This window comes from Bos indicus, chromosome 12 (genome assembly GCF_029378745.1).
Source record: "Bos indicus isolate NIAB-ARS_2022 breed Sahiwal x Tharparkar chromosome 12, NIAB-ARS_B.indTharparkar_mat_pri_1.0, whole genome shotgun sequence".
Lineage (NCBI taxonomy): Eukaryota > Metazoa > Chordata > Mammalia > Artiodactyla > Bovidae > Bos > Bos indicus.
In genome coordinates, this window is record NC_091771.1 from 55,027,636 (window position 1) to 55,044,324 (window position 16,689).

General features: G+C 40.9%; 1 protein-coding gene and 1 pseudogene across 1 annotated transcript; both read left to right on the forward strand.

Moving 5' to 3' along the window:
- The first annotated feature begins 14,532 nt into the window (after positions 1-14,532).
- LOC139186224 (phosphoglycerate mutase 1-like) lies at positions 14,533-14,871 on the forward strand. Its single transcript, XM_070800376.1, has one exon. It carries the CDS (start codon positions 14,548-14,550, stop codon positions 14,869-14,871), a length of 324 nt encoding a protein of 107 aa, XP_070656477.1. The 5' UTR covers positions 14,533-14,547.
- LOC109566894 (phosphoglycerate mutase 1 pseudogene) lies at positions 14,631-15,918 on the forward strand (annotated as a pseudogene).
- The last annotated feature ends 771 nt before the right edge of the window (positions 15,919-16,689 follow it).

Genomic DNA, 16,689 nt, shown 5'->3' on the forward strand with positions numbered 1-16,689 from the left:
AATGCTGGAAAATAAAATTCGTTTTAATAATTAAGCATCCTCAGTTATCCGGGACCCTTCAGTTTTTCTTGTCTCAGCAACTACAAGGCAAGATTGTTTCCAGGATGGGCAAACTGACAGCATATAATGCATAAGAAGCTACAAAGTATCAGTGAGAATACTTTGTTATAGAAACAAACAGCTATTCCCAGGGTCTTCACTGGAGAATGGCAGCTGCAGTCTTCAAATCTACTTCTCTGGGAGAAACTAAAATACCTGGGGTTTTTAATTTGGTTGTACTATGTAGTAATGTGTGACTTTATAAAATTTGCTTAATTTCCCTGAATCTTAATTTTGTTTTCATTTGTCAAATTTTAGTAACATCACATCTCACAGGGAGATGGCAAAGTGATTTGAAATATGTTTATAATGGAGTCTCTCAATTATCATCAATATAAAAATCCACTTTTGCAGATTCTGAGAATTGAGTGCATTGACATCAGTTTTAGGAGAACTGGTTAAAAACAAAATCTGTAGGGGATGATCCAGGAAAAGCTATTGCAATATAAAATAAAGTTATAAACCACCAGCACCCACCATCCCCCCACTTCCCACACCCAGGGAAGAAGAGATGGAAAATGTACAGAACTTTCAGAAGAGGGAAAGAGTGCAGTGAGAGGAGATACAAAAACTTAAAGGCATTTTACTGAGGGTGGCTGATCTAAAGGGAATTGGGCTACCAAAGAAATAGTACATTGAGAAGTGATGAAATACAATGGTAGAAGTCTGGGCAAAGGTTGTTTGCTTAGGATTCAAAAATTATCTGTCCACAAAACTAATTTAATCTCTATATGGGAAAAAAATAAATAAATAAAAGTAGCAAAAACAACAGCAAAAAAAAAAAAAAAAAACAGTAATATCAAAGGTCAACTTGAAAAATGGTAAAATGTGGATTTCTCTAGATTGATTAATACTTCTGGCATCATCAGTTTATTTGAGTAAGTTGTGATGCATACTTTTAACTTGCCTCAAGTATATCTGATATGTAGCACAACATTTCCTCCATAATAAAATAGGCTAGTTGTGAATTTTTCACTAAGAAATTGTGTAATCTAATAATAAAATAAGAACACCATGGACCAAAGGTGTTTCAGAAAAAATAAACAAGAAAAGGTGCAATTTAAAGATGTTTATGGAGGGAGACATTGCCCTGATATTTCATAAGCAATGAATCAAGCAAGCAAACAGAACCTAACTTGAGAGTCGCCTCTTTGGAAGACTATTCAAAGAAGAGTGAGAGAGATATTTATCCACAGAAAGAAAGAGAAAGTGTTTGGAGATGGCATCACATTTTTTGGCACCCAGATCTTTCTTTGGTCTGCTATTCTGTTACCTAGCATCATGCCATTAGCAGATTCAAAGCTAGAGGAGAAAAATAGTCTTGTGCCTACTTAAAATTTTAGTGCATCAGAGATCCGAATCTCCTAAATGAAATGACACCAATCCTGTCTCAGAGATAGTTCAGTAACTTGAGAAAGACCAGAAGTTCCAAGTGAAATTATGTTCACAGAAGGAAGAGGATAAAACAGATTGTGGCCCACAGACACATGGATAGGTTGGTTTGCTTTAAATATCATCAATGAATTCAGGATGTATGAGCAAGCTTCAGGAGTTGGTGATGGACAGGGAAGCCTGGCATGCGGCAGTCCATGGGGTCACAAAGAGTTGGACACGACTGAATGACTGAACTGAACTAAATTCGGAATCAGCTGCCTCCTTTACAAGTAGTAGTACTAGTAGAGTTGGTCGTTCAGCTGTGTCGACTCTTTGTGATCCCATGGACTGTAGCCTACCAGGTTCCTCTGTCCATGGGATTTCCCAGGCAAGAATGCTAGAGTGGGTTGCTATGCCCTTCTCCAGGGGGTCTTCCTGACCCAGGGATCATACCTGGGTCTCTTGCATTGCAGGCAGACTCTTTACCATCTAAGCGACCAAGGAAGTCCCTTTTCAGATAATACTCTGTAAATCCTTAAAGAAGTGATCAAAGTAATAAAATTATTTTTTTCATTTATTGGCCCAAGAGCAAATAAATCCTATAAAATGACCATAGGCTATCAGCCTAACTGTATTATCACTTGGGTTATGCCTTTGGTACCAGGCACTGTGATCCTGATACTCCCAAGGCCACAGTTGCTTAATGTGTGTCTGTCCCATTAATGTAAACTTGAATGCCTTCCCAAGAATGATGTCTGGGAACTTCATTTTCTTTTGCCCTGGGTCCCTCTCCTCTTGAGTGAAACACTGGACACAGGCAGCTTCCCTGTCTTCCTGGGGCGTTATTCAACATCTTAGTGCTTCCACCTGAGCTCCTGCTCTGGTCCCATATTTCCATTGTACTTGAACCCTAAGCCTAACCCTAACCGGATGGTTCTTTTCCATTAATTATTTAACTTTGATTTTGTGGAAAGAACCTGGCTAAAGAGTAATTTCTAACTGGACTGGAATACGACATCTATCCTTTTCTTGGCTGTGAGGTTTGGGTTAAAACATTTCCCTTTCTCTGATCTAAGTAGACCTTTGCTGCATGCGTGCTCAGTCACATCCAACTCTTTGTGACCCTATGTTCTGACTCTATGGTCTGTAGCCAAGTTCCGTCAAGTTCTTCTTTCCATGGGATCTCCCAGGCAAGAATACTGGAGTGAGATTCCATTTCCTGCCTCAGGGGATCTTCCTGACCCAGGGATTGAACCTGAATTTCCTGTATCTCCTACACTGGCAGATAGATTCTCTACCACTGAACCACCTCGAAAGCCAATAGGTGGAGTCTATTGCTCTTATCCCAAGGGTACTCTGTTAGTGATTCCGATTTCCTGTGTGGTTACCAATGGAACAAATGGGAAAGAAGATGAACACTGTCTCTGAGAGAAGATAATGAGTTCAAGTTTGGACATCTTGGGCTTGAAAAAATGTGAATGGGACAGCCAAGTGAACCCATTGTTCTTTTCAATTATTCTGAGGCTCAGTTGTGGATCTAAAGCTAAATATCCCTAGAGTTACCTGAACTTGGAATCTGTTACCTGAACTTGGTCCTGTGCAGAGTGTTTTAAAACCTTCCATGGCTCACTGCTTTCCTTAAGCTCGAGTCCAACTATGGCACGAAATTTAAAGCTCTTCATGTGCTCCACCTTCTCTGTCTAGGTGTGGTTATGCAGGGTTTGATAAAGACTCTGCCTTCCTGGGGGTTACAGTGCAAAGCAGATACTCACCTGGATACACAAGCACAGACCAGAGATGAAAGGTCCTTGAGAATCAAGGAAAGCAACCTGAGAAGTTAAGCAATCCTTAGTTTTGAAAAGAAACAAAAAATGTCTAATATTATTCCTTTATAACAATGATCTACATATCCTCTGTATTCAACGTCTTTGGAGAAGAATCTTCTATATGTCATATATACAGTTTATTGCCTATAATACTGCTTGGCACAATGCTTTTCTAGGTTCTAATTTAAATTTCTTGCTATAAGTCTCTCCACCTGCTATATTTAGTGAAATGAGTGAGTGACTGAGTGAAGTCACTCAGTCATGTCCGACTCTTTGCGACCCCATGGACTGTAGCCTACCAGGCTCCTCAGTCCATGGAATTTTCCAGGCAAGAGTACTGGAGTGGGTTGCCATTTCCTTCCTGCTTAAATAAAATTACTTCGTTTGTGCTTGCATTATATGCAGTAGTCTTTTTGAGTCTTCTACAGGCAAAATCTACAAATATAATTTTTAGAAATGTTTTTAGTGAAAGTGTTTCTTTTTTATCTGAAGCCTTTATCAAACCCGAGTTATATTTTATTAAAAGTACATGTCCCATATTACAAGCAACAAAAAATATATTAATATATGAGAATATGTCTTTGTTTTCAACAAACAATAAATATTCTGGGGAAGATTCATAATTTCTCATATTTCTTGTCTAGGTAGAACCCTGTGGCCATTCTATATCTATTTCATACTGTCTTTTGGTAAAATGCTGAACTTCCATGTTTGTCCTTCCTTAGCTTAATTGTTACACATTTCAAGAAAGCATGAGTCAATTTGATCTTAAAATCTTGATTGTTGTGTCATTCAAATGCTGGTGTGGATGACAAGTTCAGGTAACAGATGTACTCTCCAGGGATATTTAGCTTTAGATCCACAACTGAGCCTCAGAATAATTGAAAAGAACAATGGGTTCACTTGGCTGTCCCATTCACATTTTTTCAAGCCCAAGATGTCCAAACTTGAACTCATTATCTTCTCTCAGAGACAATGTTCATCTTCTTTCCCATTTGTTCCATTGGTAACCACACAGGAAATCGGAATCACTAACAGAGTACCCTTGGGATAAGAGCAATAGACTCCACCTACCAGAAGTCTGGCTTCCCATGTGGCTCAGCGATAAAGAATCTGTCTGCCAATGCAGGAGACACAGGAAACTCAGGTTCAATCCCTGGGTCAGGAAGATCCCCTGAGGTAGGAAATGGCCCACACCAATAAGGTCATAATGGTTATCTTTATTATTTAAAATCAAATTATTTTAAAAGTCCATTCTGTAAACCTTAATTCTAGGCTGGGAGAAGACAAGTAATCTTGTCTGAGAGGGATCATTCTGAATTCCTCTGTATTAATAGAAATCTTAATGATTTGTCCAGGTCGCTTAGGGAGGGGTGTGTGTGTGTGTGTGTGTGTGTTTCATAATTCTACTTGGCATTACAGGAGTCCTCATTTGCTCTTTCAAAATATTGACCCTGAATTTATTTTGAACTGACTTGAGTTCACAACGTACCCATCAATATTTTTGACCTACCCTAGTGTTTCAGATGAATTCTTTACCCTGACACAAATCAATAAAGAGACACAGTTTAGTTAAGGCTTCCATTAAGGCTGATTTTTTCAGGGATAATCTGTGACGGAGTAGTCAGCATCTTGCTTTTGCTTATGTGGTACTTCTGAGAACTGAACAGTCTGCCCTCAGGCAATTGCATCCCCAAGCCAAGGAGGGATGCACCCTCATATTGTGTTAATTGATTGAAAGGGCAAATGATCTATAGGAAAAGTTGCATCATTAAGTTAATTGAGGGCAAAGCCTAATTAGAGGGGAAATGGAGTAGACAGAGCCAGAGACACAGCAGGCCTTCATCTGTGATGTCAACAAACAGAGCTTGTAACTAGAACCAGAGAGACTGCAGGGCTTCATTTACATCTTCAGTTTCAATGTGAAAAAAATCCACTCTGTGTGTGCACGTGTGTGTGTGTGCGTGCGTGTGTGTGTGTGTCTGCGTGCACGCATACATGTTTGGCCACGGGAAAAGCAAAAGTTTACATACTTGGATGGAAATCAGTTCCTCCCAGGTGGAGCAGCCTACAGAGAATCAGTATGTTTTAAACAAGTTAACTGAATTGTATATGTTCGAGAGGGTAATCTGAAACACATTTGAATTTTAAATCTGGAGGAAGGATTGATTTTATTCCCATTTGTAGAGTGGCCTTACAAATCAACCAAAAACAAAGATCATTTTTTCCAACTTGCATGTGGGCAGGTTACAACAGGGACTTATTTTGGACCTGATCATACTACCATCAGAACAGATGTGAAGTTTTTGAACATATTTTGATTAACACCAATTTATCCTGTAATATATAGTCTTCCTGAAATTGGTTCAAAATTATGTTACAAAAGATAAGAAATACTCATTCCACTGCAATGCAAATTGAAAGTAAAGATATCCAGCTTCTTCTACATTCTGTAACTGAACTGCTTCTTAGCATCCCCTGGTTCTTCGGGGATCTTAGATTCAGAAGCCGCAGTAGCATAAGTGGGAGTATTAAATTTTAGATGCTTCTAGAGTGTTTCAAATTTGGGGTTCAGATTTGAGCTGAGACAGGTGGTGATGGTCAGAACATGTGTTTTTTATTCTTTCAGAAAACTTTCCGTGTCCAACTTGCCAAAGAGTGTACTTTTCTCTGACTGTAGCAATACAAACAAAATCTTTCACAAGAAAGACCACTCAAGAGAAATAAAGAATGCAGGCAGACATGTTTAGGCTATAGCACTAAGTTGTTAAAAATACATGGATATTATTATTTCTCAATTCAACTGCAGTCCTTGACTTTGTAAAACCTGGGCCCCATGTCTTATTTCTCATGGTTTTATACAGATAAATATATATTATTATAAATATATAAATACACAGATAAATAGATACACAGATTTCTATATTTAAATAAGAAAATCATAGCAACATTAAAAAATAGAAAGAATGGCTAATAAAATATTTTAGCTAGGAAAGAGAAAAAGTTCACAGTAATATTTCACTGAGCACACCAACTAGGTGAAACATTTGAGCAACAAAATCAAAATTATTTGAAGAATAAAATCAGATCTTTTGTATATAAGGGCTTCCCTGGTTGTTCAGACAGTAAAGAATCCTCTTCCAATGCAGGAGACCACAGTTCAATACCTGGGCAAGGAAGATACCCTGGACAAGGAAATGGCAACCCACTCCAGTAGGTTGTCTTGGAGTCTCCAATCTCCAGCCTGGAGAATTCCATGGACAGAGGAGCCTGGTGGGCTATATAGTCCATGGGGTCATAGTCAGACATGACTGAGTGACTAACACTTTTGTATATAAAGAAGAATCCTAAGGACCTTGGCGAGACGTAACAATTTGCACCAGTAGAGACTTAAAATTATATTGATAGATTGTGTTATTAGAAATCTGAATCAATTGATATTTTCAGACTTGGTTAGGAAAATTCTTTCTTTTCTTCCCTTATTTATTGCTCTGAATATTTAATACTTTTCTGAATATATTGCTTCTCAAGTTGGACTCCTGTGCAAACCACTAAAGATTTTCAAATTGTCAAAACCAGATCCAGAGAAAGAACTCATCACAAAGTTTCTTCTTAGAGGTCATGTGGTCATAAGGAACAAATCTAGTCACTGCCACTGATCATCAGAAGAACCATGCTGGCTTTTCTTCCAGTCTTTTCTTTGCAAACAGCTAAGACCACAAATATCATTCAAAAAGTAACAAAGGATAAGGGACTTCCCTGGTGGTTCAGTGGCTAAGACTCTGCACACCCAATGGAGAGTTGGGGAACCTGGGTTCAATTCCTGGTCAGGGAAGTAGATCCCACACAGCACAACCAAGAGTTCACATGCTGCAATTAAAGATACCTCACGCCACAACTAGAAGTTTCCACATGCCACCACTAAGCCCTGACACAGCCAAATAAATAGATAAAAATATTAAAACAAAACCAAAAGAACCAAAAGAATCTATGGCATATTTTTTGATAGTTTCCCTCAAGCATAGGCCTGAGGGCAACTGGACTCAGCAAGTAAAGGTGGCATTTTTGTTTAAATACAGTGGTTATTTCCTTTTCCTCTCAGATTAAATTTACTGAGAGATTGTTGGGAGGCAATACACAAATAATTTCTGGAATAATAATAACAGCATTTTCTCAAACTTAATCCAAGGAGTATTGTCTTGGTATGGTTAGTAGTAGTAACTTTTGCACTACAAATTCATAAAAACCTTGTCAGGCTTTTAATATTTTTCTCATCACACCATCAAAAGTGAAAATGTAGATCTAAGGTAATAGGTCTGCTAGAGCTAGATCTATTCAGTCCTCTGCTAGAGTGGTGATTTTCTTTGGTTCTATGCGTGCTCAATCATTTCAGTCATGTCTGACTTTTTGTGACCCTCTGGACTGTAGCCAGCCAGGCTCTTCTGTCCATGGGATTCTCCAGGCAGGAATACTGGAGTGGGTTGCTGTGCCCTCCTCCAAAGGATCTTCCCAACCCAGGGATTGAACTCCCATCTCCTGAATTGCTGGTGGATTCTTTACTGCTGAGCCACCTTTGCTTCTATATCATGCTGTATTTGCTTCTGGAGAAATATAACTGTGGGCTCTTGCCACCTGAAGGGCTTGGAAAGAAATGGAAAGTCTAGATCTCCTTGTGATTTTGATTCTACTGACTGAGCTGTAATAAACTCCAGATGAAATTGGGCAACAAAGCATATACGACACAGGCCTTCCAAATCACAGAAATCTGAGTCTTGGGTTCCAAAATAAAAGAATTCAAACACCGTCACCAGCACTATGTTTAAAAAAAAAAAAAAAAAATCCATAACCTATTATATAGCGCAGGGAACTGCACTAGATGCTCTAACTGACAAGTGCTCAGTCTTGTTTGACTGCAGCCCCATGGACTATATATAGCCTGCCAGGCTGTTTTGTCCATGAGATTTTCTAGGCAAAAATACTGGAGTGGGTTGCCATTTCTTCCTCCAGGGAATCTTTCCAACCCAAGGATCAAAACCATGTCTCTTGCATCTCCTGCCTTGGCAGGAGATTCTGACACCAGTGACCTATAAAGGAAGGAAATCCAAAAAATAGGGGATATATGTATCAATTCAGTTCAGTCGCTCAGTCATGTCCGACTCTTTGCGACCCCATGAATTGCAGCACACCAGGCCACCCTGTCCATCACCAACTCCTGGGGTTCACTCAAACTCATGTCCATCAAGTCTGTAATGCCATCCAGCCATCTCATCCTCTGTCGTCCCCTTCTGCTCCTGCCCCCAATCCCTCCCAGCATCAGGGTCTTTTCCAATGAGTCAACTCTTCACATGAGGTGGCCAAAGTATTGGAGTTTCAGCTTCAAAATCAGTCCTACCAATGAACACCCAGGACTGATCTCCTTTAGGATGGACTGGTTGGATCTCCTTGCAGTCCATGGGACTCTCAAGAGTCTTCTCCAACACCACAGTTAAAAGCATCAATTCTTCAGCACTCAGCTTTCTTCACAGTCCAACTCTCACATCCATACATGACTACTGGAAAAACCATAGCCTTGACTAGATGGACCTTTGTTGGCAAAGTATTGTCTCTGCTTTTCAATATGCTGTCTAGGTTGGTCATAAATTTCCTTCCAAGGAGTAAGCATCTTTTAATTTCATGGCTGCAATCACCATCTGCAGTGATTTTCGAGCCCCCAAAAAATAAATACTGATACTGTTTCCACTGTTTCCCCATCTATTTCCCATGAAGTGATGAAACTAAGCCATGCCGTGTGGGGCCGCCCAGGATGGGCAGGTCATGGTGGAGAGGTCTGACAGAATGTGGTCCACTAGAGAAGGGAATGGCAAACCACTTCAGTATTCTTGCCTTGAGAACCCCATGAACAGTATGAAAAGGCAAAATTATAGGATACTAAAAAAGGAACTCTCCGGGTCAGTAGGTCCCCAATATGCTACTGGAGATCAGCGGAGAAATAACTCCAGAAAGAATGAAGGGATGGAGCCAAAGCAAAAACAATACCCAGTTGTGGATGTGACTGGTGATAGAAGCAAGATCTGATGCTGTAAAGAGCAATACTGCATAGGAACCTGGAATGTCAGGTCTATGAATCAAGGTAAATTGGAAGTGGTCAAACAGGAGATGGCAAGAGTGAACGTCGACATTCTTGGAATCAGCAAACTAAACTGGACTGGAATGGGTGAATTTAACTCACATGACCATTGTATCTACTACTGTGGGCACAAATCCCTTAGAAGAAATGGAGTAGCCATCATGGTCATCAAAAGAGTCCGAAATGCAATATTTGGATGCAATCTCAAAAATGACAGAATGATCTCTGTTCATTTTCAAGGCAAACCGTTCAATATCACGGTAATCCAAGCCTATGCCCCAACCAGTAATACTGAAGAAGCTGAAGTTGAATGTTTCTATGAAGACCTACAAGACGTTTTAGAAATAACACCCAAAAAAGATGTCTTTTTCATTATAGGGGACTGGAATGCAAAAGTAGGAAGTCAAGAAACACCTGGAGTGACAGGCAAATTTGGCCTTGGAGTGCAGAATGAAACAGGGCAAAGGCTAATAGAGTTTTGCCAAGAGAATGCATTGGTCATGGCAGGCACCCTCTTCCAACAACACAAGAGAGAACTCGTCACATGGCCCTCCCCAGATGGTCAACACCGAAATCAGATTGATTGTATTCTTTGCAGTCAAAGATGGAAAAGCTCTATACTGTCAGCAAAAACAACATCGGGAGCTGACTGTGGCTCAGATCATGAATGCCTTATTGCCAAATTCAGACTTAAATTGAAGAAAGTAGGGAAAACCACTAGATCATTCAGGTATGACCTAAATCAAATCCCTTATGATTATACAGTGGAAGTGAGAAATAGATTTAAGGGACTAGATCTGATAGATAGAGTGCCTGATGAACTATGGATGGAGGTTTGTGACATTATACAGGAGACAGGGATCAAGACCATCTCATGGAAAAGAAATGCAAAAAAGCAAAATGGCTGTCTGGGGAGGTCTTACAAATAGCTGTGAAATGAAGAGAAGAGAAAAGCAAAGGAGAAAAGGAAAGATATAAGCATCTGAATGCAGAGTTCCAAAGAATAGCAAGGAGAGATAAGAAAGCCTTCCTTAGTGATCAATGCAAAGAAATAGAGGAAAACAACAGAATGGGAAAGACTAGAGATCTTTTAAAGAAAATTAGAGATACCAAGGGAACATTTCATGCAAAGATGGGCTTGATAAAGGACAGAAATGGTATGGACCTAACAGAAGCAGAAGATATTAAGAAAAAGTGGCAAGAATACACAGGAAAACTGTACAAAAAGATCTTCATGACCCAGATAATCACAATGGTGTGATCACTCACCTAGAGCCAGACATCCTGGAATGTGAAGTCAAGTGGGCCTTAGAAAGCATCACTACGAACAAAGCTAGTGGAGGTGATGGAATTCCAGTTGAGCTATTTCAAATCCTGAAAGATGATGCTGTGAAAGTGCTGCACTCAATATGCCAGCAAATTTGGAAAACTCAGCAGTGGCCACAGGACTGGAAAAGGTCAGTTTTCATTCCATTCCCAAAGAAAGGCAGTGCCAAAGAATGCTCAAACTACCGCACAATTGCACTCATCTCACATGCTAGTAAAGTAATGCTCAAAATTCTCCAAGCCAGGCTTCAGCAATACGTGAACTGTAAACTTCCAGATGTTCAAGACAGTTTTGGAAAAGGCAGAGGAACCAGAGATCAAATTGCCAACATCTGCTGGATCATGGAAAAAGCAAGAGAGTTCCAGAAAAACATTTATTTCTGCTTTATTGACTATGCCAAAGCCTTTGACTGTGTGGATCACAATAAACTGTGGAAGATTCTTCAAGAGATGGGCATACCAGACCACCTGACCTGCCTCTTGAGAAACCTATATGCAGGCCAGGAAGCAACAGTTTGAACTGGACGTGGAACAACAGACTGGATATATGTATATGTATAGCTAATTCACTTTGCTGTACAGCAGAAACTAACACAACATTGTAAAGCAACTATACTCCAGTAAAAATTAATAAAAAGAAAAAGGTAAAAAGTCCATAGTTAATTTGTTTTTAATTTTGAAATAATTGGTTTACACAGCATCAAAATCTATAGGATTAATATTTTATTTTTTCCGAGATGCTTATATTTAGTAGTCATAATGCTTATCCTCACATTGGGTCCTCATTCTTGGATTTTAGAAGGGGTTAGGGTTTTTTTTTTTTTTTTTTTTTTTTAAGAAAGACTTGAACCTGAGTGCTATCACTCTAGCATGGTGTGTTCTGGTCCTTTTAAAACTTTCATGTGTAAAATTGAAACAATAATAATATATATTTTGTTATAAAATTGTAAGAGTTAATGAAAATTATATAAGAGGGGGTTGGGGGAATAGGGCAATCAATGTTTTCTTCAAGGTACAAAGTCTGTGTCTCCAGAGTCAAGACGCTTGCCCCGGGACCACGCTGAAAAGACTCTAAGAAAGTGGAAAAGAGGGTAAACCAATAACAATAAAGGGAAGGAGGGAGTGGGTGTAGTCATTAGCAGATAGGAGATTTCAACAAATTCCTGGAGAGTAGGAGCAGCTGAAAGCTGCTGACCAGAAAAACCAGAGAAACAAAGGGGGAATCCACATTCCAGACAGTACCCTGGGGGAGCTTGGTGGCTGCCAGTCTTCTTGACTGTGGAACTGTGGGCTCCAAGCTGACAGCATGGAGATTGGGAATGAGAAAGGAAGCTAAAACAGGGGTATTAAAAAGGACTTCCGTCTACAGCTAGCTCCAGCTCTCCCACTCGGCTTCTTCATCCCCACTGCAGGCAGAAAAACTGGAATTGCAGCCCAGCATTTACCTTCAGGCAAAACAGTGTAGGGTTTTATCCAGAAAAAAAGTGAACAAACTTCCCGTTGAAAGCTCAGACTTCCAGTGTGGATGAGGAGGATAAAACTCCTTGCTCCAGCCTCGCAGAGCCCAGAGAATCTCTGGCTTTCTCCCTGCACATGTCCCTGCAGTAAAGTGAAGTCTGTCCATTGAACTGAAGTACTTCATTTGTATCCTGAGTAGTTTTCCCACTTGGGGGAGAAGCCCTGGTGGAACTAACCTAGCTGTATTATAACTCCCTACATCTGCTTCCAGGGTGGCTCAGATGGTCAAGACCTGCAATGCAGGAGACCTGGGTTTGATCCCTGGGTCAGGAAGATCCCCTGGAGAAGAGAATAGCAACTCACTCCAGTATTCTGCCTGGTGGTGGGCTACCGTCCATGGGGTCACAAAGAGTCTGACACAACTAAGTGACTAACACACATATCCACACTGGCTGTCTAAAATAGACATTCGTTTTTCAGTTACAAGGGAAAACTACAGATTACTAGACTAATGTGAAAGACCAATAGTTTCAGCTATAATTTATTAGTACTTACTACTGCAAGGAGATTAAACCAGTCCATCCTAAAGGAAACCAGTCCTGAACATTCATTGGAAGGACTGATGCTGAAACTGAAACTCCAAAACATGGCCACCTAATGCGAAGATCTAACTCATTGGAAAAGACCCTGATGCTGGGAAAGATTGAAGACTGGAGGAGAAGGGGACAACAGAGGATGAGATGGTTGGATGGCATCATCAACTCAATGGACATGAGTTTGAGCAAGCTCTGGGAGTGGAGCAGTCCATGGGGTCGCAAAGAGTCAGACATGACTGAATGACTGAACTGAGCTGTGTAACAGAAACCATTCAATGTCTTTACATTCTTCATTTATTTATGTAATCCTTTTAGAAATAAAATCTCTGTCAAGCAGGTGCTATTAGAATCCCCATTTTACAACTGAGGAAACTCAGTCACATTAAAAGCTTAATCACTTGTCCAAAGTGAAACAGGAGAGAAAGGGACCAGGCACAGCCTTTAAAGGAATGGCATAGCCCAAGGACACAGTATAAACTGATTAGACCTAAATAGGTTCAAGATGACAGATGAATTGATGTCCACCAGAACTTGAGCCTCAGTATACACTCACTGTAACACTTCAAGCTAAATGACACACCCACAGGTGCCATCACTGTTCCAAGGATGACCATAAAGGTCAAAAAGTGGGCAGTAGCCCAATTTCTAGAAATCCCCATCTGTTTCCCCCAATAGCTGAAATACTCCTCCTACTCATTAGCCTATGAAATTACCCATTCCTATAAAAACTGACAACCCCATACCTTGGTGCCTTCTGAGATGGCCCACACTCTGTCTGTGGAGTGTGTTTCTCTTTAAATAAGTCCACTTCTTACCAATCACTTTGTCTCTCAACGAGTTATTTCTGCTATGAAACATCAAGAACCTGAACTTCAGTAAGTCCTGAGACCAGAAGTGTGATCTCAGTTAAAAGACAATGGGTTCAGTTCCAGTCTGAATTACACAATTTCAAAAGCCAGAGTTAATAAGTGATAGAGCTGAGCTTGAAAGCCAGAAGTCTGGCTCCCAGAATCTACATTTTTAAAACCTATGAAACATTACCTAACATTTTTAAAAACGTTTTCTTTAACAGAGCAAAATAAATATAAATAATTCAAAAAACAGGAAACAAAATGCATCTTTAATTATTATGCTCAAAGAGATTTGAGAGCTTAATTCATGAAAATAGAAACTGCCAGAGGAAAAAAATTTAGTTTTTAGAAATTAAAAATACAATTGCCAAACTTAAAAACTGAAAAATAAAACATTAGGAAAAAAGAAGAACAACACAGAGATTTATTTCAGAAAATCCAAAATTCAACTAACAGTAGTTCCAAACAGGTAAGCCATGAAAGATGGATGGGAGGAAGTTAAGATTTATTAGAACAAAATTCCCCAATTTGTTGGGAATATGAAAAATCACTGCATTTTCTTTATAAGATTACCTTATAAAATATGACTATTTCAAATATTACAGTTGATACACTTTGGTTTTTATGTTGGTTCATTTGTTGTACTTCAGTAGCTACTCATGTCTGACTCTTTTCAACCCCATAAACCGCAGCACACCAGGGTTCCCTGTCTTTCACTGTCTCATGGAGTCTGTTCAAATTCATGTCCATTGAATCAGTGATGCCATCCATCTCATCTTCAGTAGCCCCCTTCTCCTCCTGCCCTCAATCTTTCCCAGTATCGGGGTCTTTTCCAGTGAGTCAGCTCTTTGCATCACAGCTATTTGTCAGTCTTAGTAGAATGTGTCATCATGAGAAACATATTAAATTCGGATCCAGTCTGCGCCACATCCCGAACCGCAGCCATGGCCGCCTACAAGCTGGTGATGATCCGGCACGGTGAGAGCACATGGAACCTGGAGAACCATTTCAGCGGCTGGTACGACGCGGACCTGAGCCCAGCCAGGCACGAGGAGGCCAAGCGAGGCGGGCAGGCGCTGAGAGATGCTGGCTATGAGTTTGACATCTGCTTCACCTCAGTGCAGAAGAGAGCAATCAGGACCCTCTGGACAGTGCTGGATGCCATCGACCAAATGTGGCTGCCAGTGGTGAGGACTTGGCGCCTTAATGAGTGACACTATGGGGGTCTGACTGGCCTCAATAAGGCAGAAACTGCTGCCAAGCATGGTGAGGCCCAGGTAAAGATCTGGAGGCGCTCCTATGATGTCCCGCCGCCTCCCATGGAGCCCGACCATCCCTTCTACAGCAACATCAGTAAGGATCGCAGGTACGCAGACCTCACTGAAGACCAGCTGCCCTCCTGTGAGAGTCTGAAGGACACAATTGCCAGAGCTCTGCCCTTTTGGAATGAAGAAATTGTCCCCCAGATCAAGGAGGGGAAACGGGTACTAATTGCAACCCATGGCAACAGCCTTCGGGGCATCGTCAAGCATCTGGAGGGTCTCTCTGAAGAGGCTATCGTGGAGCTGAACCTGCCGACTGGCATTCCCATGGTCTATGAGTTGGACAAGAACTTGAAGCCCATCAAGCCCATGCAGTTCCTGGGGGATGAGGAGACCGTGCATAAAGCCATGGAGGCTGTGGCTGCCCAGGGCAAGGCCAAGAAGTGAGAGCAAGCAGCAGATTACTTTCCCAAGGATTACCCTCCTCCCCTGCCCTGGCCCACCCTATTCCTCTGCACCTCTCCCTGGCACATGTCCCACTGATGACATCTGTAGGCATCGTAAGTTGTAGCTGCAGGTGGGGACCAGTGGCTTCCAATTCCACATTAGCCATTTTATCTCTTGCACCCACTCCCTTCATACAGTCTAGTCAGAATGGCACGTCTGGGGCATGGTCCTCAGTCAAAGCCAAGGGAAGAATTATCCAGAAGTGTTGAGAGGTCATCACTTGGGGGGTTTGATGGTGGTTTATTACTAAGGAGCTGCTTGAGTAGGGGACAGGGAGAAAACCATGCTGAGGTGTGACCAATGAGGAGAAGTAAGAGCCTGTTCGTGTCCCCAGAGGCCAGCCAGGCACAGTTGTTAGGTGACTCGGGGCTCTAGTCATTCCAGTGGAAGATGAATGTAACCTGTATGGTGACTCAATCAAATATTCCTCCCTGACTCTAAAAGGCTGGATCAATCCTGAATGTTTTTGTGTTGCATCTACTTTAAAAAAAAAAAATTATAAATATAAAACAACAACAAAAAAAACCCTTCTGGGGTTTTTAGTGGCGGTTGAAAAATTCCCACATGTGGTCATCAGCAAATAAGTCATTCCTTACACCATCATGGGATAAGCTCCTGGCGTCTAAGGTGTAGGAGTTCATCCTGCTGTGTTTTAGAATCCCTCCCCTGCCTTACTGTTTTGTGGCAGCGGAATGCCTCTTGATCATGTCCAAGTGTGTCTCTCACTGTGCCTGACTTCTGAATCATGTTCCAGTTGCTTGGCCCAGCACTTGGGCCCAGTACTCATTTGAGCATAACTGTACTAAAAATATCTTTTTTCCAGATCAGTATAAAATAAAGGAGTGATGTGCAATTAAAAAAATAAATAAATAAATTTGGATCCGCAATTCACCACTCTAAAGATAATCATTTAAATAAAAGCTAGTGGAGGTGATGGAATTCCAGTTGAGGTATTTCAAATTCTGAAAGATGATCCTGTGAAAGTGCTGCACTCAATATGCCAGCAAATTTGGAAAACTCAGCAGTGGCCACAGGACTGGAAAAGGTCAGTTTTCATTCCATTCCCAAAGAAAGGCAATGCCAAAGAATGCTCAAACTACCACACAATTGCACTCATCTCACATGCTAGCAAAGTAATGCTCAAAATTCTCCAAGCCAGGCTTCAGCAATACGTGAATCGTGAACTTCCTGGTGTTCAAGCTGGTTTTAGAAAAGGCAGAGGAACCAGAGACCAAATTGCCAACATCTGCTGGATCATGGAAA